The 22,222-nt window shown below is 59.8% G+C and overlaps 13 protein-coding genes across 13 annotated transcripts; 4 read left to right on the plus strand and 9 right to left on the minus strand.

Annotated features, from left to right (window-relative positions):
* Positions 1 to 17: 17 nt before the first annotated feature.
* SPRG_04011 (hypothetical protein) lies at positions 18 to 1,288 on the minus strand. The gene has a single exon (XM_012342601.1). The coding sequence runs from the start codon at positions 1,265 to 1,267 to the stop codon at positions 38 to 40; it is 1,230 nt and encodes a 409-aa protein (XP_012197991.1). The 5' UTR covers positions 1,268 to 1,288; the 3' UTR covers positions 18 to 37.
* Positions 1,289 to 1,671: 383 nt separating this feature from the next.
* On the minus strand, positions 1,672 to 3,274 carry SPRG_04012 (hypothetical protein). Its single transcript, XM_012342602.1, has 6 exons — positions 3,173 to 3,274; positions 2,784 to 3,120; positions 2,537 to 2,734; positions 2,292 to 2,488; positions 2,148 to 2,240; positions 1,672 to 2,100 (listed from the first exon to the last, which is right to left on the minus strand). The coding sequence occupies exons 1-6, from the start codon at positions 3,245 to 3,247 to the stop codon at positions 1,690 to 1,692; spliced, it is 1,311 nt and encodes a 436-aa protein (XP_012197992.1). The 5' UTR covers positions 3,248 to 3,274; the 3' UTR covers positions 1,672 to 1,689.
* A 902-nt stretch (positions 3,275 to 4,176) lies between these two features.
* On the minus strand, positions 4,177 to 5,761 carry SPRG_04013 (hypothetical protein; the record flags this gene model as incomplete). The annotated part of the gene is made up of 6 exons (XM_012342603.1): positions 5,674 to 5,761; positions 5,285 to 5,621; positions 5,037 to 5,234; positions 4,780 to 4,976; positions 4,640 to 4,732; positions 4,177 to 4,587 (listed from the first exon to the last, which is right to left on the minus strand). The coding sequence occupies exons 1-6, from the start codon at positions 5,746 to 5,748 to the stop codon at positions 4,177 to 4,179; spliced, it is 1,311 nt and encodes a 436-aa protein (XP_012197993.1). The 5' UTR covers positions 5,749 to 5,761.
* Positions 5,762 to 6,304: 543 nt separating this feature from the next.
* On the minus strand, positions 6,305 to 7,879 carry SPRG_04014 (hypothetical protein; the record flags this gene model as incomplete). Its single annotated transcript, XM_012342604.1, has 6 exons — positions 7,783 to 7,879; positions 7,394 to 7,730; positions 7,155 to 7,352; positions 6,912 to 7,108; positions 6,766 to 6,858; positions 6,305 to 6,715 (listed from the first exon to the last, which is right to left on the minus strand). The coding sequence occupies exons 1-6, from the start codon at positions 7,855 to 7,857 to the stop codon at positions 6,305 to 6,307; spliced, it is 1,311 nt and encodes a 436-aa protein (XP_012197994.1). The 5' UTR covers positions 7,858 to 7,879.
* An 85-nt stretch (positions 7,880 to 7,964) lies between these two features.
* Positions 7,965 to 9,964, plus strand: SPRG_04015 (hypothetical protein). The gene is made up of 5 exons (XM_012342605.1): positions 7,965 to 8,531; positions 8,583 to 9,137; positions 9,187 to 9,349; positions 9,394 to 9,470; positions 9,514 to 9,964. The coding sequence occupies exons 1-5, from the start codon at positions 7,971 to 7,973 to the stop codon at positions 9,850 to 9,852; spliced, it is 1,695 nt and encodes a 564-aa protein (XP_012197995.1). The 5' UTR covers positions 7,965 to 7,970; the 3' UTR covers positions 9,853 to 9,964.
* Positions 9,861 to 13,772, minus strand: SPRG_04016 (CMGC/MAPK protein kinase). The gene is made up of 14 exons (XM_012342606.1): positions 13,499 to 13,772; positions 13,324 to 13,451; positions 13,160 to 13,271; positions 13,023 to 13,116; positions 12,914 to 12,979; positions 12,736 to 12,868; positions 12,192 to 12,692; positions 12,014 to 12,146; positions 11,835 to 11,962; positions 11,513 to 11,784; positions 11,338 to 11,470; positions 11,063 to 11,288; positions 10,173 to 11,015; positions 9,861 to 10,131 (listed from the first exon to the last, which is right to left on the minus strand). Exons 1-14 carry the CDS (start codon positions 13,754 to 13,756, stop codon positions 9,871 to 9,873), a joined length of 3,288 nt encoding a protein of 1,095 aa, XP_012197996.1. The 5' UTR covers positions 13,757 to 13,772; the 3' UTR covers positions 9,861 to 9,870.
* A 272-nt stretch (positions 13,773 to 14,044) lies between these two features.
* SPRG_04017 (hypothetical protein) lies at positions 14,045 to 14,496 on the minus strand. Its single transcript, XM_012342607.1, has 4 exons — positions 14,481 to 14,496; positions 14,374 to 14,430; positions 14,203 to 14,318; positions 14,045 to 14,157 (listed from the first exon to the last, which is right to left on the minus strand). The coding sequence occupies exons 1-4, from the start codon at positions 14,481 to 14,483 to the stop codon at positions 14,106 to 14,108; spliced, it is 228 nt and encodes a 75-aa protein (XP_012197997.1). The 5' UTR covers positions 14,484 to 14,496; the 3' UTR covers positions 14,045 to 14,105.
* A 150-nt stretch (positions 14,497 to 14,646) lies between these two features.
* On the plus strand, positions 14,647 to 15,273 carry SPRG_04018 (hypothetical protein). The gene has a single exon (XM_012342608.1). It carries the CDS (start codon positions 14,676 to 14,678, stop codon positions 15,213 to 15,215), a length of 540 nt encoding a protein of 179 aa, XP_012197998.1. The 5' UTR covers positions 14,647 to 14,675; the 3' UTR covers positions 15,216 to 15,273.
* A 249-nt stretch (positions 15,274 to 15,522) lies between these two features.
* SPRG_04019 (hypothetical protein) lies at positions 15,523 to 16,260 on the minus strand. Its single transcript, XM_012342609.1, has one exon. It carries the CDS (start codon positions 16,249 to 16,251, stop codon positions 15,589 to 15,591), a length of 663 nt encoding a protein of 220 aa, XP_012197999.1. The 5' UTR covers positions 16,252 to 16,260; the 3' UTR covers positions 15,523 to 15,588.
* A 363-nt stretch (positions 16,261 to 16,623) lies between these two features.
* On the minus strand, positions 16,624 to 18,006 carry SPRG_04020 (hypothetical protein). The gene is made up of 9 exons (XM_012342610.1): positions 17,905 to 18,006; positions 17,679 to 17,853; positions 17,537 to 17,635; positions 17,359 to 17,480; positions 17,219 to 17,309; positions 17,101 to 17,172; positions 16,967 to 17,041; positions 16,843 to 16,916; positions 16,624 to 16,779 (listed from the first exon to the last, which is right to left on the minus strand). The coding sequence occupies exons 1-9, from the start codon at positions 17,997 to 17,999 to the stop codon at positions 16,692 to 16,694; spliced, it is 891 nt and encodes a 296-aa protein (XP_012198000.1). The 5' UTR covers positions 18,000 to 18,006; the 3' UTR covers positions 16,624 to 16,691.
* A 204-nt stretch (positions 18,007 to 18,210) lies between these two features.
* SPRG_04021 (hypothetical protein) lies at positions 18,211 to 19,916 on the plus strand (the record flags this gene model as incomplete). The annotated part of the gene is made up of 8 exons (XM_012342611.1): positions 18,211 to 18,320; positions 18,367 to 18,439; positions 18,491 to 18,516; positions 18,570 to 18,642; positions 18,689 to 19,185; positions 19,228 to 19,470; positions 19,513 to 19,753; positions 19,798 to 19,916. Coding segments are annotated over 8 exons (1,382 nt in total), but the record flags the coding sequence as incomplete, so codon positions are not given.
* A 572-nt stretch (positions 19,917 to 20,488) lies between these two features.
* On the plus strand, positions 20,489 to 20,809 carry SPRG_19543 (hypothetical protein; the record flags this gene model as incomplete). The annotated part of the gene is made up of 1 exon (XM_012342714.1): positions 20,489 to 20,809. One exon carries the CDS (start codon positions 20,489 to 20,491, stop codon positions 20,807 to 20,809), a length of 321 nt encoding a protein of 106 aa, XP_012198104.1.
* Positions 20,810 to 20,956: 147 nt separating this feature from the next.
* On the minus strand, positions 20,957 to 22,215 carry SPRG_04022 (hypothetical protein). The gene is made up of 5 exons (XM_012342612.1): positions 22,115 to 22,215; positions 21,792 to 22,069; positions 21,648 to 21,746; positions 21,422 to 21,607; positions 20,957 to 21,371 (listed from the first exon to the last, which is right to left on the minus strand). The coding sequence occupies exons 1-5, from the start codon at positions 22,188 to 22,190 to the stop codon at positions 21,024 to 21,026; spliced, it is 987 nt and encodes a 328-aa protein (XP_012198002.1). The 5' UTR covers positions 22,191 to 22,215; the 3' UTR covers positions 20,957 to 21,023.
* Between the last annotated feature and the right edge of the window lie 7 nt (positions 22,216 to 22,222).

Genomic DNA, 22,222 nt, shown 5'->3' on the forward strand with positions numbered 1-22,222 from the left:
TGTCAAGGCGGAGGCAGTGGACAATAATGACGTGAGATTACATGGTAGTGCTATTCAGTGCGGTTGTTTCTATGGGTGGCATGGCACTGCGCTTGGCGCGACGGGCTTGGAGCAGCCCGCGGCGGCGCGCCCCCGGCGGGAAGCCGTCGCTGTCCAGGATTGTCCATGCCTGCATGAGAAGCGTCCAATTCGGGTGGCACGCACCCAGGGAAGGCGGTGGCGGGAGCGGCGTAGGAGCCGATGGCATGTTGTCTGATGCGCAGCTCGCGTCCTCGTGCTTGATGATACTGGTCGGCGGCGGTCGAGGAGCATCGTTGGCGTCGTCTCGAATGTGTCGTTTGCGCTTGCCCGGCTTGATGGTCGGTGTTGTCGGTGTTGCCATCTCGGGCTTGGGCGAGGTATACTCGGTGGAGTGCGCTTGGGCGACTTCTGGCGCCCCGCTGCCCGCAGCGCGACGGTTGTGCAAATGGACTTTCTCTGTCGCCTCGAGCTTGGGCAGCGGATCGCGTCGTAGCGCAGGCGGCGCCATGGCAGGAGGCGTCGACAGCCGCGCGAGGCGAGGAGACAGCATATTTAACGGCAAGTTGGCTGCGAGGAGCGGCGCCGGCACGATCGACTGACCTGGCATCGACACTCGAATCGCGGTCGACCTAGGGGGCGCCGCAGCCGCTTTTATCGGCGTCCCCGGCTTGGTGGCAAGTGTTGGCTTTGTCTCGGCTATGTGACGGCGGACATGTGCTGGAGCCGCAGGTGCAGGTTGCGCGCTCGATGCGGGCGTCGGATCGGCAGGCGCTGGAGGTGGGCTGGATTCGGAGGGCGGGCAGGGTGTTGCGACTGCAACCGGCTTGGCATCGTCGTGCGCAGACGCGTTCTCTGGTATTCGGTTCGATGTTGTTGTCGCAGCAGCTTGCGCGGGTGCTGCAGCCTTCGGCTTCGTTTCGGTCTTGGGCCGCTTTGTACGCGCCGTCGCTGGCGCGTTGGTGGTGGGCGCTGCGTGCGCTTGGCGTTTGGAAGATGCACGCGGCTTGGCATTCGTCTCGGTGGGCGTCGCTGGCGAGGTCGATGCTGCACGCGCCTTGGCATTGGCGGGCTTGGCCGGTCGGGCCCCGATCGGCGCGTCGTCGTCGTCGTCGTCGTCGGACGAGAGGAGCTCGATGACCTCGGGCGGCTTGTCGACGGCGAAGTGGAAGCTGCAGTCGTCGCACCAGATCGTGATGCCCCGCACGATCTTCTCGCACACGACGCAGCGGGGCTTCTTGCGGGCCATCGTCTCCGTCGCCCGAATGCCAGCGCAGCCAATCCGCCAATCACCGCGCCACTCTTTTCGACCAATCACGTGCGCGCAAAGCCTCTGCGACATGTTGCAACAGCCAATCCGCAGCCGAGCGCCCTGTCAATTTGCCGGTGCTCTGGCGCGTTCGCGGACAGGGCCGGAAGTTGCGCCGATGTCTCTCATCGTCATGAGCTCGCTACATCGCCGACGACCAAGGCCATCGATGGCCTTGCCACTGCTACGACTAGAAGCCAAGCTTCGTGGCGCTTGATGGACTCCAGGCCGGTGCATGGATGTGCTGCCACGGTGGTGAGGCTTGGGGTGGGCCTGTGATTGCAGCCAAGATGCGAGACTGGCGCCCACCTGCGTGCCCACCGCGTTGATTTTCTTTGGCAAGAACGAGTCTGTAAATGGTTTTACGCGCTATCGACGTTGTGGATGAAGCGGCCGAGGATGAGGAGGGCGTCTTGCATGTCGCTCAACGAGCAGAACTCGTTGTCGCCGTGGTAGACGGAGCTCTTGCCAAAGCCCGCGAGCGTCAGGTCCAAGCCCGCGCGCTGGAGGTCGCGGACCAGCGGGAGCGACCCCATGATCGCAAACGGGTTGGACTCGCCCTTGACGGCCTTGGTCGCTTCGCTGAACGACTGGAAGCCGATCGAGTCGAGCGCGCACGCAATGCCTTCAATCGAATGGTCGCCCAGCGTGAGCTCGAGCTTCCCGACCAAGTCTTCCTTGGGCAGCGTGTACTTGGAGTGCGGGCCACGGCCTTCGAGCGCCGAGATGTCCTCGTTCATCTCGGCCACGTAGCTACTGAGCTTCTCGCGGAGCTACGAGACGCCAGTGTAAGAAAGTTGTCGGAGGAGGATAGCCGTACGTCTTGCATGTCGTAGAAGGGCGAGAGACGCACGTCGCCCGAGACCTTGCACCACGGCGGGATCTGGTTGACGCCATTCGTTGAGCCTTCGACCTACATGCACGCGCTGTTTGTTGGGAATCAACGACCGAGGAAGGACGGAACCTGCGTCGGCTTCATCGTCGACGCGCATGCAAAGTTGTACGGGATCTCGCTCTCGTGCTGGGGAAAGTCTGCGTAAAAGCGCTTCTGGAGCTCGTTCACTGCGTCCATTGCCATCTCGAGGGCGTTCATGCCGAGATGGGGCAGGCCGCTGTGGAAGAGCTTGCCGGTCGCCTTGAGCGTCCATGTGAGCGACCCCGCTAAGCTCCGTCATCAGTGGTTACGCTACATCACAGAAGCACACGTACCCGTGCCAATGCACGGCTGGCTGTCCGAGCAGTCGACCCACAAGACCGGGCCGTTCTTGAGGAAATCGATGGCACCGGAGGCCATGAGCGTCTCGACGCCGACGCCGGCGATGTCGCCGTTCTCCTCCGAGACGATCAAGACCGCCGAGATCGTCTTGTCGGTCACAACCTCGTTCTTGGCCAGCTCGAGGAAGAGTTCTAGTACGTGTGTACGTGAACGAGGTCGAGAGAGACGTTAGGGGAGTACGCGTGACGAGTGCGACGTGGCCGAGGCAGTCGGTCGTGCCGCGCCCGTAGAGCTTGTCGCCTTCGACCGTGAGCTTGAACGGGTCGCGCTCCCAGCCTTCCGGGTTGGCGGGCACGACGTCCATGTGCATGCCCACAAAGTTGATGGTTTCCTCCGGCTTGGTGGCGCCGGGGTACTGGAGGATCAAGTGGCCGCGGCCTTCGTGGAACGCAATGCGCTGGGCCTCAATGACGCCGCCGTTCTGCTTGAGATACGGGCTCAATTCGTCCAGCACGATGTCCGAGATCAAGTCTTCCTTGGGAATCAAACCGAGACTCGGGGCGTTCTGGACATGTTCCTGGACCAAAACACCCATGAGGCTCCATGCATAGTTGTACGAGGGAGCCTACGGCGACATCCATAAACTTGGAGAGGAGCGCAATGTAGCTGTCCGCGTCCAGCGCGAGGTCCAAGACCGACGTCATCGTAGTGTCTGAAAGCAAAATGCGAAATGACGAAGGGCACGACGAGGCAAAAGTCATCCATTAGATTCTCGCGCGCTCTATGTGCAACTTGAAGCCTGCGACACACGTCCCTTCCTGCCCGTCCGCCTCCTCGCAGAAATTCCTCCATGCTGCTTCCTTGATCACGGAAAGGCCAATCAAGGACATAGATGTGTCTATTTCCTCGGGCCAATCTAGGAGGACCAAGCTTCTTGCTGATCCGGCGCGCTCAGGTCACGGCGCTGGTTGCGTTCTCTCAGACGTTAAACGTCCAGCCGTGTTGAATTCAAATGACCAGAGATAAACGCTGAACGAGGACATGCGAAGAGGGTGGCTACAAAGAGCGCGGACGTTGCAGGCAGCGTCAAGCGCATGACGTGGCAGGCGGACAGACCGGTGACTGTTGGAAGTGCAAGTACATACGCTGGCGTGCATCTACCTTGCTATTTGTATGCAACGTGATCGCACTATACTAGTACTTAGATGATGATGGCGTCGGAGTTGCACCGATGGGATGGGTTGCAGCGTGCGACGTGGTGGCAAGAATGCACGAGCACATGTCGTCCGTCGTGCTTGCGAAGGGTGCTAAGGCTACTACCTATCCCGAGAGCTGACGAGGCTAGAGGAGCAGCCTTTGAAAAGGCTCTTGCAAGGTGTGACGAGCTCAGAAACTCGGCCAACGGACCCTTGCGACGCTGCTGCCAGTGGTACCATATCATGCTCTGTGTTCGCTTCGCGAGCGCTTAGCATTCGCCCGCGCAATACCTGCACCTTTCACTCATCACGTGGTGCCTTGCTCGATTCCAGCCGCTAATCGACAGCAGAGGGTCGATGGATTGGCGCTGCTAAGCGCCCAAACGCATGAGAAGAAGTCTTTGTTGCATTTATACACGGGGCGGATTCGGTGGCGCTTACGCCGTGTCGACGTTGTGGATGAAGCGGCCGAGCATGCGGATGCCATCGACCATGTCGCTGAGGAGGCAGTACTCGTTGTCGCCGTGGTAGACGGAGCTCTTGCCAAAGCCCGTGAGCGTCAGGTCCAAGCCCGCGCGCTGGAGGTCGCGGACCAGCGGGAGCGACCCCATGATCGAGTACGGGTTGGACTCGCCCTTGACGTGCTTGGTCGCTTCGTGGAACGCCTTGAAGCCGATCGAATCGAGCGAGCAAGCAATGCCCTCCATGTAGTTTTCAGCCAGCGTCAGCTCGAGCTTCCCCACGAGGTTTTCCTTGGGCAGCGAGTACTTGGAGTGCGGGCCACGCGACGCGAGCGACTCAATGTTGGCGTTCATGTCGGCAACGTAGCTCAAAAGCTTCTCTTGCAGCTAAGCATACACGAGTGGTGAGATGATGATCGCAAGCAGGGAATGGTCCTACGTCTTGCATGTCGTAGAAGGGCGAGAGACGCACGTCGCCCGAGACCTTGCACCACGGCGGGATCTGGTTGATGCCGTTCGTCGAACTTTCAATCTATCAATCAAATCAATGCATGTCGCAAGAAGGGAGTTGCCTCGTACGCGGGTCGGCTTGAGCGTCGACGCGCACGCAAAGTTGTACGGCAGCTCCTTCTCGTGCTGGGGAAAGTCCTCGTAGAAGCGGTTCTGGAGCTCCTTGATCGCGTCCATGGCCATCTCGAGGGCGTTCATGCCGAGATGGGGCAGGCCGCTGTGGAAGAGCTTGCCGGTCGCCTTGAGCGTCCATGTGAGCGCACCAGCTATGAATACGACGAGATATATCAGTTTACATCTTGACATTGTATGGCGTGCGTTTGTACCCGTGCCAATGCAAGGCTGGCTGTCCGAGCAGTCGACCCACAAGACCGGGCCGTTCTTGAGGAAATCAATCTTGCCCGTCTCCATGAGCGTTTCGACGCCGACGCCAGCGATGTCGCCGTTCTCTTCCGAAGCAATCATGACGGCCGAGATCGTCTTCTGCGTCACGACTTGCTTCTTGGCCAATTCGATAAAGAGCTCTAGCCATGTGCACGGTAAGACACGCATGCCTAGGAAGGAAACAGCTTACGCGTGACGAGCGCAACGTGGCCGAGGCAGTCGGTCGTGCCTCGCCCGTAGAGCTTGTCGTCTTCGACGCTCAGCTTGAACGGGTCGCGCTCCCAGCCTTCCGGGTTGGCGGGCACGACATCCATGTGCGAGCCGACAAAGTTGATGGTTTCCTCGGCCTTGGACGTGCCGGGGTACTTGAGGATCAAGTGGCCGCGGCCTTCGTGGAACGCAATGCGCTGAGCCTCAATGACGCCGCCGTTCTGCTTGAGGTACGGCGCGAGGGCCTCGAGGACGATGTCGGAGACCATGTCTTCCTTGGGGATGAGCCCCAGGCCGGGCGCGTTCTGGACTTGCTCCTATAAGCGGTGGCTATAAGTCGCTGCTCAGATCCATAGATAGAATCCATACCGCAACGTCAATGAGCTTGCGGAGGAGCGCCACGTAGGCGTCTTGGTCGAGCGTCAAATCGAGCGGCGAGGCCATGCTGGCGAATTCGGAAATGAAGGGGTCGCCAATTTGCACTTGGATTTCTGCCAATCACCATCCCGATGTCACGCCTCCGCCAATCAGAGCAAAGATTGGATTCCAAAAGAACCTTGGTGTCGCGGCCATATTATTTCACATGCACACTGGCGAATTGTATGTTATTTAAAAGAAAGTGGCGACTCACGACCATAGCTGAGCCAGGCCCTTTAGTTGTTTAGTCGATGACTCAAATGTCGTCGACTACGAGTACAGTTGACTTTAGCGGGTCTCTTTTAACTAAGGAATTGAGCCTTTGACCTGATTCTTCTTCCTCTTTAACTTTAAGGTTGGGCACGGTAGAGAACGTTGGGTAGACGCGATCGCACCCGCCACACGTCGCGCCCAAAATGGAGCGACCAGGCGCGAAACACAACCAGACGTACTCCGTCGCCGCAGCTTCATCGTCATGTCCGTCGCAGAAGCTGTACTTCCGTCCTTCTTTTGGGGTTGACGCATTCTTTGAGAGCACAGAGAGCAAAAACGATCCGTGTTTTGACAAGGAAATCCTATCTACCTAGGCGTTATCGACCGTCTGCGCAAAGTGCGCGAGGATCGCCATGCCATCGACCATGTCGCTGAGGAGGCAGTACTCGTTGTCGCCGTGGTAGACGGAGCTCTTGCCAAAGCCCGTGAGCGTCAGGTCCAAGCCCGCGCGCTGGAGGTCGCGGACCAGCGGGAGCGACCCCATCGTCGCAAACGGATGCGACTCGCCCTTGACGGCCTTGACGGCGGCGTCGAACGACTGGAAGCCGAGTGCATCGAGGTAGCAAGCAATGCCTTCCGAGTAGTCGCTGTCGAGCGTCAGCTCGAGCTTCCCCACGAGGTTCTCTTTCGGCAGTGAGTACTTGGAGTGCGGGCCACGCGACGCGAGCGACTCAATGTTGGCGTTCATGTCGGCCACGTACCCATGGAGCTTCTCTTGGAGCTAAGCATACAAACACGGCATAAGAACACGCAAGCAGGGAATGGTCCTACGTCGGTCATGTCGTAGAAGGGCGAGAGACGCACGTCGCCCGAGACCTTGCACCACGGTGGGATCTGGTTGATGCCGTTCGTCGAGCTTTCAATCTATCAAGACAATACGAATGCATACATGACGCAAGAAGGGAGTTGCCTCGTACGCGGGTCGGCTTCAAAGTCGACGCCGTGGCAAAGTTGTACGGGAGCTCCTTCTCGTGCTGGGGAAAGTCCTTGTAAAAGCGCGTTTGAAGCTCGTTCACCGCGTCCATGGCCATCTCGAGGGCGTTCATGCCGAGATGGGGCAGGCCGCTGTGGAAGAGCTTGCCCGTGGCGCGCAGCGACCACGTGATGACACCGGCTACGTCATCAATGCGTTTCCTTCGCCATGACACTCGAGTCCATACCGGTGCCGATGCAGGGCTGGCTGTCCGAGCAGTCGATCCAGAGCACCGGGCCGTTCTTGAGAAAGTCGATCTTGCCCGTCTCCATGAGGTTTTCGACGCCGACGCCAGGGATATCACTGTTCTCTTCCGAAGCAATCATGACGGCCGAGATCGTCTTCTGCGTCACGACTTGGTGCTTGGCCAATTCGAGAAAGAACTCTACCGCCAACATGAGATGCAAGACCGATCGTCGAGCGTACGCGTGACGAGCGCGACGTGGCCGAGGCAGTCGGTCGTGCCTCGTCCGTAGAGCTTGTCGCCTTCGACGCTCAGCTTGAACGGGTCGCGCTCCCAGCCTTCCGGGTTGGCGGGCACCACATCCAAGTGCGAGCCGACAAAGTTGATCGTCTCGGTCGCCTTGGACGTGCCGGGGTACTTGAGGATCAAGTGGCCGCGGCCCTCCTGGAAGCTCACGCGCTGAGCCTCAATGACGCCGCCGTTCTGCTTGAGGTACGGCGCGAGGGCCTCGAGGACGATGTCGGAGACCATGTCTTCCTTGGGGATGAGCCCCAGGCCGGGCGCGTTCTGGACTTGCTCCTATAAGCGGTGGCTATCAGTCGCTGCTCAGATCCATAGGTAGAATCCACACCGCAACGTCAATGAGCTTGCGGAGGAGGTCGACGTAGGCGTCTTGGTCGAGCGTAAGGGCGCCGAGGCTGGGCATGGCGTCCGTCGTCGCTTTCCAAATTTGAGTCGCTGCGACGCCACCTCAAACTCAATCCGGATACCGACAACGTATGTTTGAGTCAATTTGTTGAGTTTCTGGTGTAATCGACGATGGAGCCGACAGAACTCTGGGAGGATGCAGCGACGCAGGCGAAGCGCAAGCAGCGCAAGGTCGCATGGAAGGACTCGTACATGCGCATCTACGGCATGGCGCCGACGCAGCGGCAGCAAGACGAGACCGGCGCGACGATCGTCACGGAGGTCCAGTGCCTCTTCTGCGCCAGCTTTGGCCGCGAGCAGCAGCCGCCGGCCGGCGACGCCGCACCCGCCGACGAGGCCGCAAACGAAGACGCGCGCAAGCGAGCGCGCAAGAAGTCGTCCAACGTCAAGTACTTTGTGACGTTCCGCGTCGACCAGTTCACACAGCACCTCGCGCGCGAGCACCCGGCCAAGTGGGCCGCGTACCAAGAAATCCGCAAGAACCCGGACGCTGTCGCCGCCTTCTTCCCCGAACCAGCGGCGCCGACCTCCGTGTACGACGAGTCGTTCTTCTTCAAGGACATGGCGCCGATCACGTACCAAGCGACCGACGGCGACGTGCTCTCGTTTCGCGAGTACTGCGCCGACGAGTTCATCCTCGGCAAGCCCATGCACGAGTGGTGTCGCTTCGCCGTAAGTCTCCTTCTCACACGCATGCAACAACCCTGCGTCCATCGTGGCTAGGTCTGCTTCTGGCACGGCTTCCGCAGCGACTCCAGCGAGAGCGACGCGACCATTCGCCGACCCTGGAACGTCCTCGACGACGCGGTGCTGCAGGCCAAGCGGCGCATCGACGCTGCGTTCGAGTTTATGGAGCTCCTCGGCCTCCGACTGTTTGCGTTTCAGGACACGGATATCGTCCCCGATGGCCACGAGCACCACTGGGACGTCATCTTGCCCTACCTCCAGGGCAAAATGCGCGAGAGCTCGATTCGTTGTCTCTATGGCGCCGCCAACCTCGTCGCCAACCGGAGGTACATGCACGGCGCGGCCACGTCGCCGTCGCTCAGCGTCTACCTCGAGGCCGCGGCACAGGTCAAGCGCGCGATGCGCCTCACGCACCTCTTGGGCGGCGACAACTTTGTGCTCTGGAACGGCCGGGACGGCGCGCCGTCGCTCCTGAGCACCGACATGGCCAAGGATGATGTGCATTACGCCATGTTCCTGCGCATGGTCGTCGAGTACAAGACGTCGCTCGGAGCCACGTTCCAGCTGCTGTTGAAACCCAAGCCCGTGGATGTACTGTACCTACTACCTGCGTTCAAGGTCCATGACGATATGGATATAGCCGCTGCAACCCACGTACGACCGGGACGTGGCGACGACGCTCTGCTTTCTGCTCCGCCACCGCCTGCAGATGCACTTCAAGATCTGCGTCTCGCCGTCCTCGTCGCGTGCTGGCGTCGAGGCCATGCACGACGTTGCGTATGCCAGCATGACCAAAAGCCTCGGTAATGTCTCTGCACGACGCGTGCGTCTGCAAGGAGGTGCGTAGGCTCGGTCGACTGCAGCATCGGCGAGAGCTACCACGTGCTCTCGGACGCCAAGCACGCCGCGCTGCTCATGCGCACCGTACGCATCGTTGTGATGGCACTGGAACCGATCGATGAATTAGGTCATCCAACAACAGGGGTTGTCGCCCGGCGGGCTCGCCCTCGACATCCGCGTCCGGCGCGAATCGACGTCGTTGAAAGACCTCGTCGTCGCGCACATCAGCGCGATGGACACCCTGGCGCGCGGGCTCCGGAAGGCCGCCACCATGTACCTCAAAGGCGAGCTCGACCGCAAGGTGCAGGCGCGGTATGCGTCGTGGGACTGCCAGCTCGGGCGGCAGATCGAAGGCCGCGACACGACGTTCGAGCTGCTTGCGACCAAGAGCGCGCGGCACGAACCATTGGCGTCCGGCGAGATCGAGACCTTTGACCTGCTCTTTCAGCGCGGTCTCTCGTCGTAATACAGATCGTCGAACAAGTTAGAAGAGACATCGTATTGGCATGTAGGTGTAGGTTGAACACAGATAAAAGAAAGGGAAGAGGAGACTCAATGCATCGCATCGCGCTTGCGCTGCCACGACATTTGCGAAAACTGCGGGCTCTGGGGCACTGTCACGTGCCGCTTCTTGGCCGGGTCCTTGACGTCTTTCGCCGTCTTGTGCACCATGGACGCCGACACGGACGACGGGAGACGCGCGAACGTCTTTTTTGAGCAGATTGACGTAGTAGAGCCGGCCCGTCTACGAAACGATTGAGAAGATGATGACGGAAGAAGCCGCACCTTGGCGTCGGTCCGGCGCTCCCAGTTCTTGGGCAAGACAACCTTCTTGAGCAAATCGCTGGCCAGACGCGTCGTGGTCTTGATCAGGCCAGGCTTGGTCGTCGGTGGCACGGTTGACGGCGGCGCCGACGACACCGACGGGACCACAGGCTTGCCCGGATGGTCCCACGTGCTCGTCTTGGTCGCGTGGTCGACGTAATACACGCGGTTGTACTTTTTGTTGAAGCGCTCCTCCCACCCCGGTGGCAACGGAGGCTTTTCGTCCTTGTTGTGGTCTTGGTTGGACGGCGGGCGTTGCTGCTGCCGAATGTTCTGAATCGCTTCCAGCAGCTCGTTGGCTTCGTCGTCGTCGTCGTCGTTGTCATCGCTCTCGCTCCACTTGTGTTCGTCCTGGCTGTCAAGACTCGGCTTCTTGGCCATGCCTTCAACGAGCACCTCCATGCGCTCGTCGTCCGAGTCGAAGACGTCGCTGTCCCGGCGCGGGTTCGAGTTGGTCGACGGCGCGCTCTCCATATACGACGAGACGCTGTGCTGGACCCAGCTCTCTTTCGCTGGCGACGCCGTGATTGTCTCGGGCACGCCGCTGTCTTTAGGCGGCGTCGCCGATGCGCACTCGTTGTTGACCTTGACATTGGCGCGTGGCGCGCTCAAGCTGTCGACGTTCTGCTCGACCTCCTTGCTCGACTTGGACTCGCGACGACTCGGCGGCCGCTCGATCTCGACCGGCACCTTGGCCACCTCGTCCTTCTTGCTGAAGAGGCGCACTTCGTTTTGGATAAAGCCCCGAAGCTTCCCGAGGCTAAACTCTTTTTGGTCGAAATCAAAGTCGAACGTGTCGGCGACCTAAAGGACTCGGACTCGCAACGTCGTTTCAAAGAGGAAACGAGTACCTTGAACTCCAACGGCTCGCCAAACTGGAGACGCACCGTCTTGAAATACGGGTGCTGCAACGCTTGGTCGGCTGTGATACGGCGCTGGGGGTTGACGCACAGCAGCCGGCGCAAGAGGCTAATGGCTTCCGGACTCGCCTTGCGGAAGGCCTTTGTGAGCGCTTGCGGAGACGCGCGTGGAAGAGACTCGAGGAACTTGAGCGCGTCACCTTCGACCTCGTAGCCGCTAATCAACTCCGTGAGCACCCATGTTACTGATCCACTGTATCGCCCACCGCTTCTCTTTCGGTGGGATCGGAAGCACGGAGAAGACGCGCGTGAGCTGGTCGATGAAGTCGGAGCCCGGAAACAGCGGCTTGCGGTTCAAGAGCTCGCCGAAAATGCACCCGATGGACCACATGTCGACAGCTACCGCGCGGCCGTCAGTGGTTGCAATGCAAGTCCTCGTACCTTCAGCGTACGAGCCATTAGGCGCGAGCATGATCTCGGGCGGGCGGTACCAGCGCGTCACGACGTACTCGGTCATGAGCGCGTCTTTCGCGACTGGCGCGTCCGAGTGGCTGCACGTCCGACCGTTGGGGACGAAGCGAGACAAGCCAAAGTCGGTGATCTTGACATCACAGTTTTTGCTAATGAGAATGTTGCCAGGCTTCAAGTCCCGGTGGAGGACGCCGTTTTCGTGGAGGGCTTTGGCGCCACAGAGGAGCTGGTACATGATGGCGCTACAGTGGATTTATCGCATGAGCGACCTTTGTAAACAGATCGAGCGTACGCAATGTGATTCTCCTCGAGCTTGGTCTTGCTCTGGATCAGCCGATGCAAATCCGTGTCGACGAGGCCCATCATGATGTACAGCTCGTCCTTGGCGATGCACGTGCTCAGGTTCTGGAGCGACGCAATCTACGCCACACCTCGTGAGTTCACTTCTGCAACATGCGGCATCTCTCGTACGTTCGGGTGGTCTTCAAAGTAGCGCATGAGACGAATTTCGCGCAGCGTGTGCTTGGCGTCCCACTCGTCCCCTGCCATGGGCGTGATCTTCTTGATCGCGACTTGCTGGAGAAGCTCTGTGTCATTGGCCGAGCTACAGTATCGCATGAGCACCATTGAAAAGCGAGGCATCTCGGACCAGACGACGCCGTACGAGCCTTCACCAAGCACGTGGATAGCTTCGTACTTCGGCGGCACGTTAAACTCGCAGCCTTTTAACGTGAAGCCGAGGCCCGGTGCATAGTCGCCGTCGTCCGACGTCACTTTCACAGCTTCTTCCGGTGTCTCGTGACTGCTCGGCGTTGGCTTGGCCGCCTTGGCCTGGAAGGCGAGGACTTCGTCTTTGATGTACTGCCGCAGCGTCTCCAGCGGGAGGGATTGGTCCTCGAAGGCGAATTCGAGCGAGTGCGAGAGCTGCAGTGGTGGGATGGCGCCCCACTCGACGTCGACGCCCTTGAAGAAAGGGTGGGCGAGCGCTTCGTCGACCGAGATGCGCTCTTTGGGGTTGAAGCAGAGGAGCTTCTCGAGGAGGTCCTTCGTGTCGGGGTGCTTGCCTTTGCAGATCTTCTCGAGCGCGTTCGGTGGCGTTGCGGGCAGCGAGGCGAGGAATTTGAGTGCGTCCTTCTCGACCGTGTAGCCTCTGCTTCGCACATGAGACACGGGATCTTTCGCCTCAGACGCACCGCTTGTGCTTGGGTGGAATGTCAATGACCTTGAAGACCCGCGTGAGCTGGTCCATGAAATCGGAGCCCGGGAAGAGCGGCTTGCGTGTTACGAGCTCGCCGAGGATGCAGCCAACCGACCACATGTCGACAGCTACGACAATATATTGCCGTGAGATGTTACTTTTGCGTACGTTACCGCCATCGTAGACGCCGTTCGGTGCCAGCATGAGCTCGGGCGGCCGGTACCACCGCGTGACAACGTCTAGAGAGTTTTAGGTGGCTAATATACCAGCAATGGCGCGTACACTCGGTCATAGGCGAAGACACGGGGTCTGTCGAGTCAGGGTCGTGGTTCTGAAGGTCTTTGGGCACCATACGGGCCAGGCCAAAGTCTGTGATCTGCAGTGGCGACGTTAGCACGCGACCCCAGCGTACGAAGTACCTTGAGCTCGCAGTCCTTGTTGACGAGGAGGTTGCCTGGTTTGAGGTCGCGATGGAGGACGCCATTGTCGTGCATGGCCTTGACGCCCGAGAGCAGCTGGTACATGATGACGCTGTAGGGCAACGACGATGAGACGCGATACAGACCCTGTCGAGATGTCGTACCGGATGTGGCCGTCCGTGAGCGGGCACGAGCTCTGGATGAGGCGGTGGAGGTCCGTGTCGGCGAGCTCCATCATCATGTACAGCTCGTCCTTCTCGACCGACATGGTCAAGTCCTTGAGTGAGATGATCTAATCGCAATATCGATTGATGCCATGCGGCAGCTTCAGGCGCGTACGTTTTCGTGCTCGCCAAGGCAGCGCATGAGGCGGATCTCGCGCAGCGTATGCGTGGCATCCCACTCGTCGCCGGCCATGGGCGTGATCTTCTTGATCGCGAGCTTCTCTTGCGTCGTCGTGTTGAGGACGGAGCAGACGACGCCGTACGAGCCCTGGCCGATGGCGTCGAGCGGCTCGTACTTGGGCTCGACGTGGAAGGTGCAGCCGTTGATCGTGAAGCCGAACTCATGCTTCACGGGCGTCGCGTGCTTGGGCATGGACGCTCGATAGGAAGAATCGAATTACGTCGACCTCGGCGCTCTTGCAGCCGCGAGCGTGAAACGCTCGGCTTTTTATATCTACCGGTCGACGCCTTTGATTGGCTGAAATCGCCCACAAGTCAGCGATGATTGGGGCACCTCCGCGCGTTATTTAACCGCCCTATCACGCCTAATTATAAACAAAAGCTATTTAAGTCGGACCTGCATTTAGACCACGACAGGCATCCTCGACGCATGACATGGCGCGTACGCGGCGGACGAGAGGCCCATGCGCCGCACCATACGCCCATCATCTCTTCTGCAGTAGTATTTAGCAAGCAGGTATTCTGTATATTGACGGGTGTTTTTAAAATGGCACCTTCCACCACGCAATGAACTCTTCCCAGTCGATCGTGCCACTAGGTTCATGATGTGATGGGCGCCGAGCAGCTGCAAGTAGATACCTGCCATCAGCGTCAAACTCCATGATGAGGTACTCGAGCTCTTCCTTGGAGAGCGGCTCGCCGAGGTCTTCGGCGATCTTGCCGAGTTCTTCGGCGTCAATGTCGCCGGTCCCGTCCTACACGTGCAGCGAGGTTGACGTTCTCGCATCATATTAAAGCAGCGTCGAGTACCTCGTCGTAGTCGTCGAAGACCTTGCGCAGCTCTTGCTCGTGCTCTAGCGACAGCGCCTACGACGTCGCTACATGAGCCTTCTTCGTCCCGCTGCTCTTGTCCGCACCATGACAACAAATCTCAACTGCGCCGGTTCGACGACCGGTTACCGCCGCCGTTTCAGCCTCGGTATCCGGCCTCGCACAACCGGATTCCATTTCAGCCAATGGCATTGGACGTGGCGTGATTTGGCGCGTTGTGATTGGCGGATGGAATGCGGCGCACTTATCCTTGGAGAAGGCATTGAGCAGTCGGCCCTGCCATGCACATGCGCTGGCACATCCTCGGAGCGGTCATCGTTGGCGCCATGGCCTGCGGCGACAACTCGCCGCCCAACCGCCTCGACACATGCGCCACGTACGCGACGCGGTGCCCACGGGACGACACGTACGAGCTGGCTATGCACAATGGCTGCCCGCGCTGCTTTCATCGCATAACGTGCAAGGTCCACGCCGAGCTTGACGAGCAGGCGCTTACGCTCAGCAGCAAAGCGCCCGTCTTGAAGGCCGCGTTTGGTAATGTCGTGCGCGAAGACGCGGTGCTCGTTGCGCACAAGGGCATGCTCGCGGCCATTGCCGCCATTTGCGCCCTCGTCGGCGTTCTGATTGCTGCTGCGATGCGCAAGCGACGACAAGCGCCCACGAGCTACTACTCGCGCATTCGCAATCCACTCATGGAGGACGCCGACGAGAACGATGACTTGAACCCGTTCTGCCAAAAGCTGCCTCTCGACGACGCATCCCTGGTGCGCCAGAGTCCTCGCGCGCAAGGCGTTTTGGCCAAGATACTCCAGCTAAAATAGTTGTAGCATGCTGTAAACACACTTTACGATGCTGGGCAGTCAAGCCAATGTCTCATGGCGTTTTGCCGTCAATCGATCAATGGAAGCAGTGCTCTCACAGGTTCCGTACGGGGTGAGCTGGCACCTGTACGTTGTATTGGGCGTGAGCCCGAAGCGATGGTCATGTGCGAGAACCGCGCCGTGGCCCGAAAACGTCTGCGCAGCGAAGGCTGACTGTTGATTTTGATAGAGTCGGATGCCACGCTGCTGTTTCGTCGCTCTGCACAAGTTAGCCGACCACTGATTGAACGCAACCCGATACTGTTGGCGCTCCAGACGCTGGTCGACAAACGAGATGTATTATGTGTGACATGCTGTTGAGAAGCCTTCGACTCTATGCGTCGTCGTCCATGTCCATGGCGGGCGTGTAGAGCACGGCTGCATCTTGCACCCGGACGACCTTGCTAAAGTAGCGGCGACTGAGAAGACCCTTTTCGCCAACGCCAGGACACAAGAGGACGTTGTTGGCCGAGCGGTAAAACGGGATGCCATCCGCTAGCACCTTGGCGACGTCGACGTAGATCTTGAGCTGGACGGATGTGCGCATGCCGCTAATGACCTCGTTCGCGCCAACGTCGCCGGCGGCAAAGTGGATGTGGTTGCGCTTCATGCGGCAAAGGCCTTGGTGGAAGATGGCCTCCCAATGGCGCAGGTACGTGCCGTGGATGCAGATGAGGCCAATGGCCTCGTCCGCGCGGACAGGCGTCAGCAGCTCCGTGTCCAGCACAACCGGAATCGAATGGCCCTGGTTGGCACGGATGCGCCACTGGCTGCTATCGGCGTCATTCATATCGAGCGAGAAGCGCTGCTTCGAGTCCAGCGCCACGACGCGCTCGAGGTCGGCGAGCGCGAACTTTTTGAAGTCGCGCATGGCAAAGATCGCGCTCAGCGGCACGTAGCCGTCGGCCGAGATCGGGAGCTTGAGGCTCACGGCGCCATGGCGCAGTACGTACGTCAGCCGCTTGGAGAACCGGACGTCGTCGGAGCTGAGCGCCATTGATGAAATGTCCTACCAACTGCGACCCACATGGACCATCACTCACGTTTTTTTGGGTGCGTTTAGACGCGAACGTTCTCCGCATCTTCGTTGCGCGATCTTGAGATCTTAGTTCCCAAGATTGATACTCAAGGACTGTCCACTCCTGGTGCTCGATGACCACCACCTAAAGCACCCGCCAGGACACAAAGAAGTCCTGCGACGGGCCATACATCTGCCACGCTGTGCAAGGCTCGGAGGCTAAAAGCACCACGTCGAAGTGGCCTCGATCACGCGTCGCGATTGCAGACTTGGATAGAATCGCGACCGCGCAGCCACCCATGACTACCCAACGAGCTTTCATCGTTCAGAGCACTCGAACACTCTGCCCTCCGGCTCGACAATCTCGTGCTTCAACGTTGTTGCAAACGCCATAAATTGGCCGCAAGTGTCAAATTCAACTACTCGAGCAAGCTCGATTGCACCGCGACGGCGATCGCAGCACTCTGAAACATGGAGAACGGTTTGGTATAGTAGACAAAGAACTTGCTCGCCGCGGCGTCCTACTCGATCCCCAATCACATCGACGCACACAACGTCATCATCACCTACCCTTCCTTGTCGATGCGTAGCCACGACGTTGCTGTCTTTGGACACTTGACGTCCACAAGTGGGTTTGCGAATTTCTACACGATTCAGTGCCATCTCTACGAGTGCAAATGAAGGGAGTGCGCACCTCGAGGACCGAGGAGCAGATCTGGGCAGCGTCTCTGGGCGCGGCTTTGCCTCGAAGCAAACTCAAGAGCGTGTTCTAGCGCTGGTTAGGAGCTTTGATGGTGCGCCGTCGCCCACCTGAGGTTGCAGCTGCACGTCCAGCTCATGCTTGCCGTCGCGTAGCTCGAGCGTAAAGACGCTGCGCTGCTTGATGTGCGGGCACACCATCTACTCAGATGGATCGCGTCAACGTATCTTCTTGCTCTCCCACGACCTTGTAGCGCTTGCCAAGGGGCGTCTGTGCTACCGAGAGCTTTCCCGCATAGCCTGGGTTGTTACGCTTGCACGCTTTACTCTCACTCAAGCTAAAACAACATTGGATGAGACGCCAAAGATTGGAAGAAGTCACGTTACCTGAACCGAATTTTGAGCTTGTTGGCGCAGCTCCGGCCGTAGAGACAGAACTCTTGCTGCGTCTCGGTGACTTGCGGAAGGTAGATCTTGAAGTACTTGGCGCCATATTGCTTGAGCATCGTCTACGAAGAACCAGGAAGGTTACGCGCCCATTCTACTCGTCCCCTGGATGTCGTACTTGGTCCGAGAGGCATAGCTCCATGATGAGTACGCCCGTATCCACGGGCCGCAGATGCAGAAACCCTAGCGGACTCTTGCGCAGCGCGACATCGTCGTCCTACAAGCCTCGTTCTCAGATTGTCGTCGTCGTTGGCGTCTACCTCGTTGTCGATGGCGACGCTGCGACGCTTCTCGGTCTCGACAGGCGGCGCTAAGACCACCGTCGCGTCGGCCGGCGGCGCATCCGTCTTCTCCGCAGCCGGTCGGTCGTTGACAAACCAGTCCTGGGAAGCGTCGTCGTCGTCCGAGTCGGCCTCCTGGAACTGCGCCTGGAGCCTACAACGATCTCTTTAAGTACTTATCCATACGATCAGGGAGATGGCCAACTTGGACGAGAGCGCGACGTGGGCAGGCGATAGGTGCGTCTCCCGCCGGACCTCGGTCGCCTTCTTGGACCGGTCGACGCACGGGCTCGCTTGCATGCCCGTGTATTTTTAGCCGTCGCACCGTTTCGACGGCGACGGCGACGATCGGCGACGACGCTTCTCCTCCCGTGTCGTCGATCGACGCCGGTGCGCCACGAGGCTGCAACGGCTGCAACGGGACGCCCCGTCGCCAAGGTCGCGACCCCGACGATAGACGCGCTCGACGACGGCCATGACGTGGCAGCCTAAAAATAGGTCATTTGCATCGCGATGGCCGACTACTACGACGCGCTGCGGGACGCGGTCTGGAACGACGACCTCGAAGCGCTCCAGATGTGCATGCACGCCGGTCGCATCGACGTCAACCACACCGACTCGGTATGCTCGTGGCGTGCGTGATTCCATCTTGCGAGGCGCTGCGTAGGCAGGGCAAACGCTGCTGCACCTCGCGTCGTTCTGGGGCCGGACCGAGATTGTGCGACTGCTCGTGTCGCTCGGTCTAGCACGACGTGCATATCAAGCATGCAACGAGTGAGATGTTTGTGTAGGCGCGAGCATGAAGGCCAAGAATGCAGTAGACGCGCTCGTCCTCCTCTGCGTGCGATCATGGTGGGTGGCTTGTCGTAGGCTGGCTGCACCGCCCTCGACTTGGCGATTCACTGGGGCCACTCGGCGACGGCCGAGATGATTCGCTTGCGCGGTACGCGCGTCCTCGCGACGTGAGCGCTGAGGCGGATATATGCTAGGTGGCCTCAGCGTCTGGGAGGAAAAGATGGGGCTGCTCCAAATGCAAGTCGAAGATCTCTCGACCACGCTTGCCGACTGCGAAGCCGAGAACCGCCACAAAGACAGCCAGCTCCAAGCTTATCGCACCGAGATTCTGGAGCTACACACCAAGTGGCGCGCGACGCTTGATCTGCTCGACGCGGAAACCAAAAAGGGCGTCGCCTTGCAGGCGCGGCACGACGAGCTCGCACGCGTCACGGACAAGCTGCGCACCGACCTCGCGGGCCTCAAGCAAGAGTTGCACGAGGCGCAGCTCGAGGCCATTCGCATCGACATGGAGCGCGTGGCGGCCGAGACGACGCGGGACGCCAGTCTGCAGCAGCGCGAGGTCGCGGTGCGCGCGGCCGCCGACGCGTACGCTGTTCAAGTCGAGCGACTTCGCGACTGGCAGGCCGCCGAAGCCGCGGCGGTCATGATGGAGACGCAGCGCAACGCCGCGTGGACCGAGCGCGACGCCGTACCTTTTTCGTGTTCTCTCTTTTCGTGACCGGAGGTGTAGATTAAACTGCGGGCCAGTGCGGTGGCGATCGAGCTGCGGCTCGTCACGGAGCGACTCGAATTCACCCAAAGCGAGCTCACGGCGCTGCGCCAAGAGACGCTCGAGTTTACGGAGGCGAAGCGCAAGGAAGAGATCCGCCAGCGCCGCGCGATGCGGGCGCTCGAAGTTATCTCTGCCGACGACCGCCTCGAGAAGCTAAGTAAGGCCAAGGAGTATGGCAACCGGTCCAAGAACCAACCCTCGGTGCGAAGAATGCGTCGCCATCGTCGTAACATTGCTGTGTAGCAAGAGAGTAGCCAGAGCCCCACAGCGATGCGTGCGCAGACGGCGGTGGCACTCGTATCGCAGGAGCTGCACCCAGACCTCGCGGTCTTTGAAGAGGCTTTTGTGCACACGGTCAAGACGTTCACGGAGGCGCGGCGCGACAAGTGGGCGGCGCTCGCGATCCAGACGAACGAAGGCCAGAGCCAAGCGCGCTTTGCCGTCGCTCGGCCTCTCTTTAAGCCTGCGTCGGCCAGCCCCGCGGGTTACTCCCGTCGTCGCAGCGAGCACTCATGACAGGCGACGTAGGCGCCAAAGTCAACTGCGCGGTGTACGGCAAGTACGCCAAGACGCAGGGACGCCCCGCAACGGACCACCGGGCCAAAGTCCAGCGGCATACGCAGCTGCCTCCGATGCTCACCAAGTAGAGCATAGTAGGTGTAGGGTAATTTAATGAGATTTAATGAGACAGACGATGTCTCGGAGCTCGCGCATCCGCGCCGTTTTCTTTTTTTTCCACGTTTTTCGGTAAACAATCCCGTCGCAGAGGATGCCGGCAGAGCATGTTGCGGATCGTTGCTTGTGCGTCATGTCATGACGGTCAGAGTACATGGACCGTTCGGCGGCGACGGGTTGATTGTGGTCGGCAGCGAGGCGGTGGTACCGTCCCAAGTCAATCGCGCGGGCTAAATGAGGCCCCTGACTATGGCCACCTCGCGGATACGAAGTAGTTTACTGTGCTTCATCGTTGTTCTGCTCGACGTGGCGAAATTGTACCAGGTACACCAACGACCCTTTCAAGTCGCGTGGGTGGTTGCCAGTGTTCTGCTTCTGGCGGTTCAACACCCCCAAAACGGTGTTCTGCGACGTTGGAGCCAAAACGATCTCGCCGAGCTATTTTAGCTTTTCCGGTCCTCGTCCCCCGAGACAGGTCGGCAATTTTCACCTCTTCACCCCAGCTCATATCTGCAACCCGACTGCAGCGAGAACTACCAACACGATGGCTGAGTGCAACATGAACACCCACTTCTGCGTCAAGAACATCAATGGGACATCGGGACCGCGGTACGCCAAGTCGAGCTCCAAGACCGAGAGCTCGTGGCTGGAGATGTGGCGCCAAGCGACCGGGTCGAACCGACGGACTTGTTGCATCAACGGCTGCGCGAGAGAGGATCTGGTTGGCGCTCACGTCATGATCACGGACCGACGCTCGGACAACACTTGGTACCTCGCCCCCTTGTGCAAGGGACACAACCACTGCTCCAACACAAATGGGATGTGGATCGCTCGAAACGTCACCCTCATCCCAGTCTCAAATTGAGTCCCAGGAAGCGCCAAGAGTAGAGTAACTCTAATCTCAAGACGCGAAAGCACCAACGATAGTTATAGCCAAGGTCCACGTGCCCCATCCTGATTGCAGTAGACGACCAACGAGCGAGACGCAGGATGGACGAGACCATGGAGGCCCCTCGAGAAGCTCAGGTTTGCATTCACTCTCGTAGGTGCAACAAGAGGAGGCGCGTCGGCATACATGTTCAGCTCCTATGTGTCGTCTCTTGAGTCGCAAAGAGTACATGGGGGCGCGTCACGACGCCCCGGGGCGGCGGATCTGTGCCAAAGCGGACGGAAGTCGCCATCGCGCGGCGCGGCGAGGACGACGACTTGGGCCGCGTCGGTGACTCGGGCGCGGCAAAGCATAGTGTGCGCATCGAGTTGGGGTCGTACTTGGTCGGGCTCGTCGTCGTCGTCGTCGTTGTTGTTGTCGGCGCCTGCCGAATCGCCGCCATGAGCTGCGTCGTCTCCTTCTTGTACATGGTTTTTGTGAGCTCGAACGTCGCGGAGAGGGTGTGCAGCTCCGACTCGAGGCGCAATATTGTGCGTTGCTGGCCCAAAGGTGATTCGTTCGAGGGGACTGCTGGATACAACCACGTACCGCTGCGCGGAGAGCGGTCTCGGTCGCCTGCGCTTGTCCGTGAAGAGAGCACTGCGTCGCCTCCAAGTCCTTGCAGCGCTGCCGGAGCTCGTTGCAGAGTGTCGCGTCGCCGACGTCCGGTGTCGCCTCCAGAGCGCGCAGCCGACCGTGGACGCGCGTGACCTCACTTTGCAGCGCTTGCATCTCCTAGGGCCCGCGTCGCATGTGTGTTTTTGCTTGATTGTACCTTGTCTTTGGACTCGAGAATGGCCGATTGGGCGTCTGCGTGGCGCTCGATGTCCAAGCTCACGGCCGCGTTCAGGTACTCGCACTGCCGGCGCATGTTCTACGCATCTTCGCATCCTATCGACGCGTCTCAAGGTGCACTTACGAACGCTACGTGGTCGACGACCGGCGAGAGAGTCTCGACGGCGCGGCTACAGGTCGCATCGAGGAGGTCGCGCATCTCGGTTTCTGCGCGGTCCAAGACGTCGCCGTAGACGCGGCGCGTGTCGGACGACAGCGACTTCTTGCGCAAGTCGACCATGATGCGGTCGCGCCAGTCCTGCACGCGCACTGCGTTCTCCTCGCGCACGTACGTGGCCGCAATCGTTTTGCGCAAATGGTCCATGAGCTCGGCCGTGCCCGCGAGGAACGTTGCCCGCGCATCTGCCAACCACTGTCGTCTCTACGTCAAGCATCGTGCAGACGCACCTTTGGGCACGAGGCCGCGTTTGGCCAACGTCGAGTGGCATGCGGCCAACGCCGCCGTCTCGGCTCGCTGCTGCATGCGACAAGTCGTCGACGGTTTCACGTTGCACT

Source organism: Saprolegnia parasitica, assembly GCF_000151545.1.
Source record: "Saprolegnia parasitica CBS 223.65 unplaced genomic scaffold supercont2.10, whole genome shotgun sequence".
NCBI classification, from domain to species: Eukaryota; Oomycota; class Saprolegniomycetes; order Saprolegniales; family Saprolegniaceae; genus Saprolegnia; species Saprolegnia parasitica.

Excerpts from the sequence above, each read along its gene's own strand:
- SPRG_04018 (XM_012342608.1), top strand. The coding sequence starts at position 14,676 with ATGCACATGCGCTGGCACATCCTCGGAGCGGTCATCGTTGGCGCCATG.
- SPRG_04019 (XM_012342609.1), bottom strand. The coding sequence starts at position 16,251 with ATGGCGCTCAGCTCCGACGACGTCCGGTTCTCCAAGCGGCTGACGTAC.
- SPRG_04012 (XM_012342602.1), bottom strand. The coding sequence starts at position 3,247 with ATGACGTCGGTCTTGGACCTCGCGCTGGACGCGGACAGCTACATTGCG. Across the intron at positions 2,489-2,536 it reads CCAGCCGTGCATTGGCACGG|CGGGGTCGCTCACATGGACG; the intron begins GTACGTGTGCTT and ends GACGGAGCTTAG. Across the intron at positions 2,241-2,291 it reads CGACGATGAAGCCGACGCAG|GTCGAAGGCTCAACGAATGG; the intron begins GTTCCGTCCTTC and ends GCGTGCATGTAG.
- SPRG_04011 (XM_012342601.1), bottom strand. The coding sequence starts at position 1,267 with ATGGCCCGCAAGAAGCCCCGCTGCGTCGTGTGCGAGAAGATCGTGCGG.
- SPRG_04017 (XM_012342607.1), bottom strand. Across the intron at positions 14,319-14,373 it reads TCTTCGACGACTACGACGAG|GACGGGACCGGCGACATTGA; the intron begins GTACTCGACGCT and ends CTGCACGTGTAG. Across the intron at positions 14,158-14,202 it reads GAGTTTGACGCTGATGGCAG|TGGCACGATCGACTGGGAAG; the intron begins GTATCTACTTGC and ends TCATGAACCTAG.
- SPRG_04016 (XM_012342606.1), bottom strand. The coding sequence starts at position 13,756 with ATGCCCAAGCACGCGACGCCCGTGAAGCATGAGTTCGGCTTCACGATC. Across the intron at positions 12,147-12,191 it reads GGCTCGTACGGCGTCGTCTG|CTCGGCCAATGACACAGAGC; the intron begins GTCCGAGATGCC and ends GCGATACTGTAG. Across the intron at positions 11,471-11,512 it reads TAATGGCTCGTACGCTGAAG|CTGTCGACATGTGGTCCATC; the intron begins GTACGAGGACTT and ends GCCGCGCGGTAG.
- SPRG_04022 (XM_012342612.1), bottom strand. The coding sequence starts at position 22,190 with ATGCAGCAGCGAGCCGAGACGGCGGCGTTGGCCGCATGCCACTCGACG. Across the intron at positions 22,070-22,114 it reads ACGCGGCCTCGTGCCCAAAG|ATGCGCGGGCAACGTTCCTC; the intron begins GTGCGTCTGCAC and ends AGTGGTTGGCAG. Across the intron at positions 21,747-21,791 it reads TCGTCGACCACGTAGCGTTC|AACATGCGCCGGCAGTGCGA; the intron begins GTAAGTGCACCT and ends GAAGATGCGTAG.
- SPRG_04020 (XM_012342610.1), bottom strand. The coding sequence starts at position 17,999 with ATGCAAGCGAGCCCGTGCGTCGACCGGTCCAAGAAGGCGACCGAGGTC. Across the intron at positions 17,481-17,536 it reads AGCTATGCCTCTCGGACCAA|ACGATGCTCAAGCAATATGG; the intron begins GTACGACATCCA and ends GGTTCTTCGTAG. Across the intron at positions 16,780-16,842 it reads CTACGCATCGACAAGGAAGG|CAAGTTCTTTGTCTACTATA; the intron begins GTAGGTGATGAT and ends CGCCGCGGCGAG.
- SPRG_04015 (XM_012342605.1), top strand. The coding sequence starts at position 7,971 with ATGGAGCCGACAGAACTCTGGGAGGATGCAGCGACGCAGGCGAAGCGC. Across the intron at positions 9,138-9,186 it reads TGAAACCCAAGCCCGTGGAT|CCGCTGCAACCCACGTACGA; the intron begins GTACTGTACCTA and ends ATATGGATATAG. Across the intron at positions 9,350-9,393 it reads CAGCATGACCAAAAGCCTCG|GCTCGGTCGACTGCAGCATC; the intron begins GTAATGTCTCTG and ends GGAGGTGCGTAG.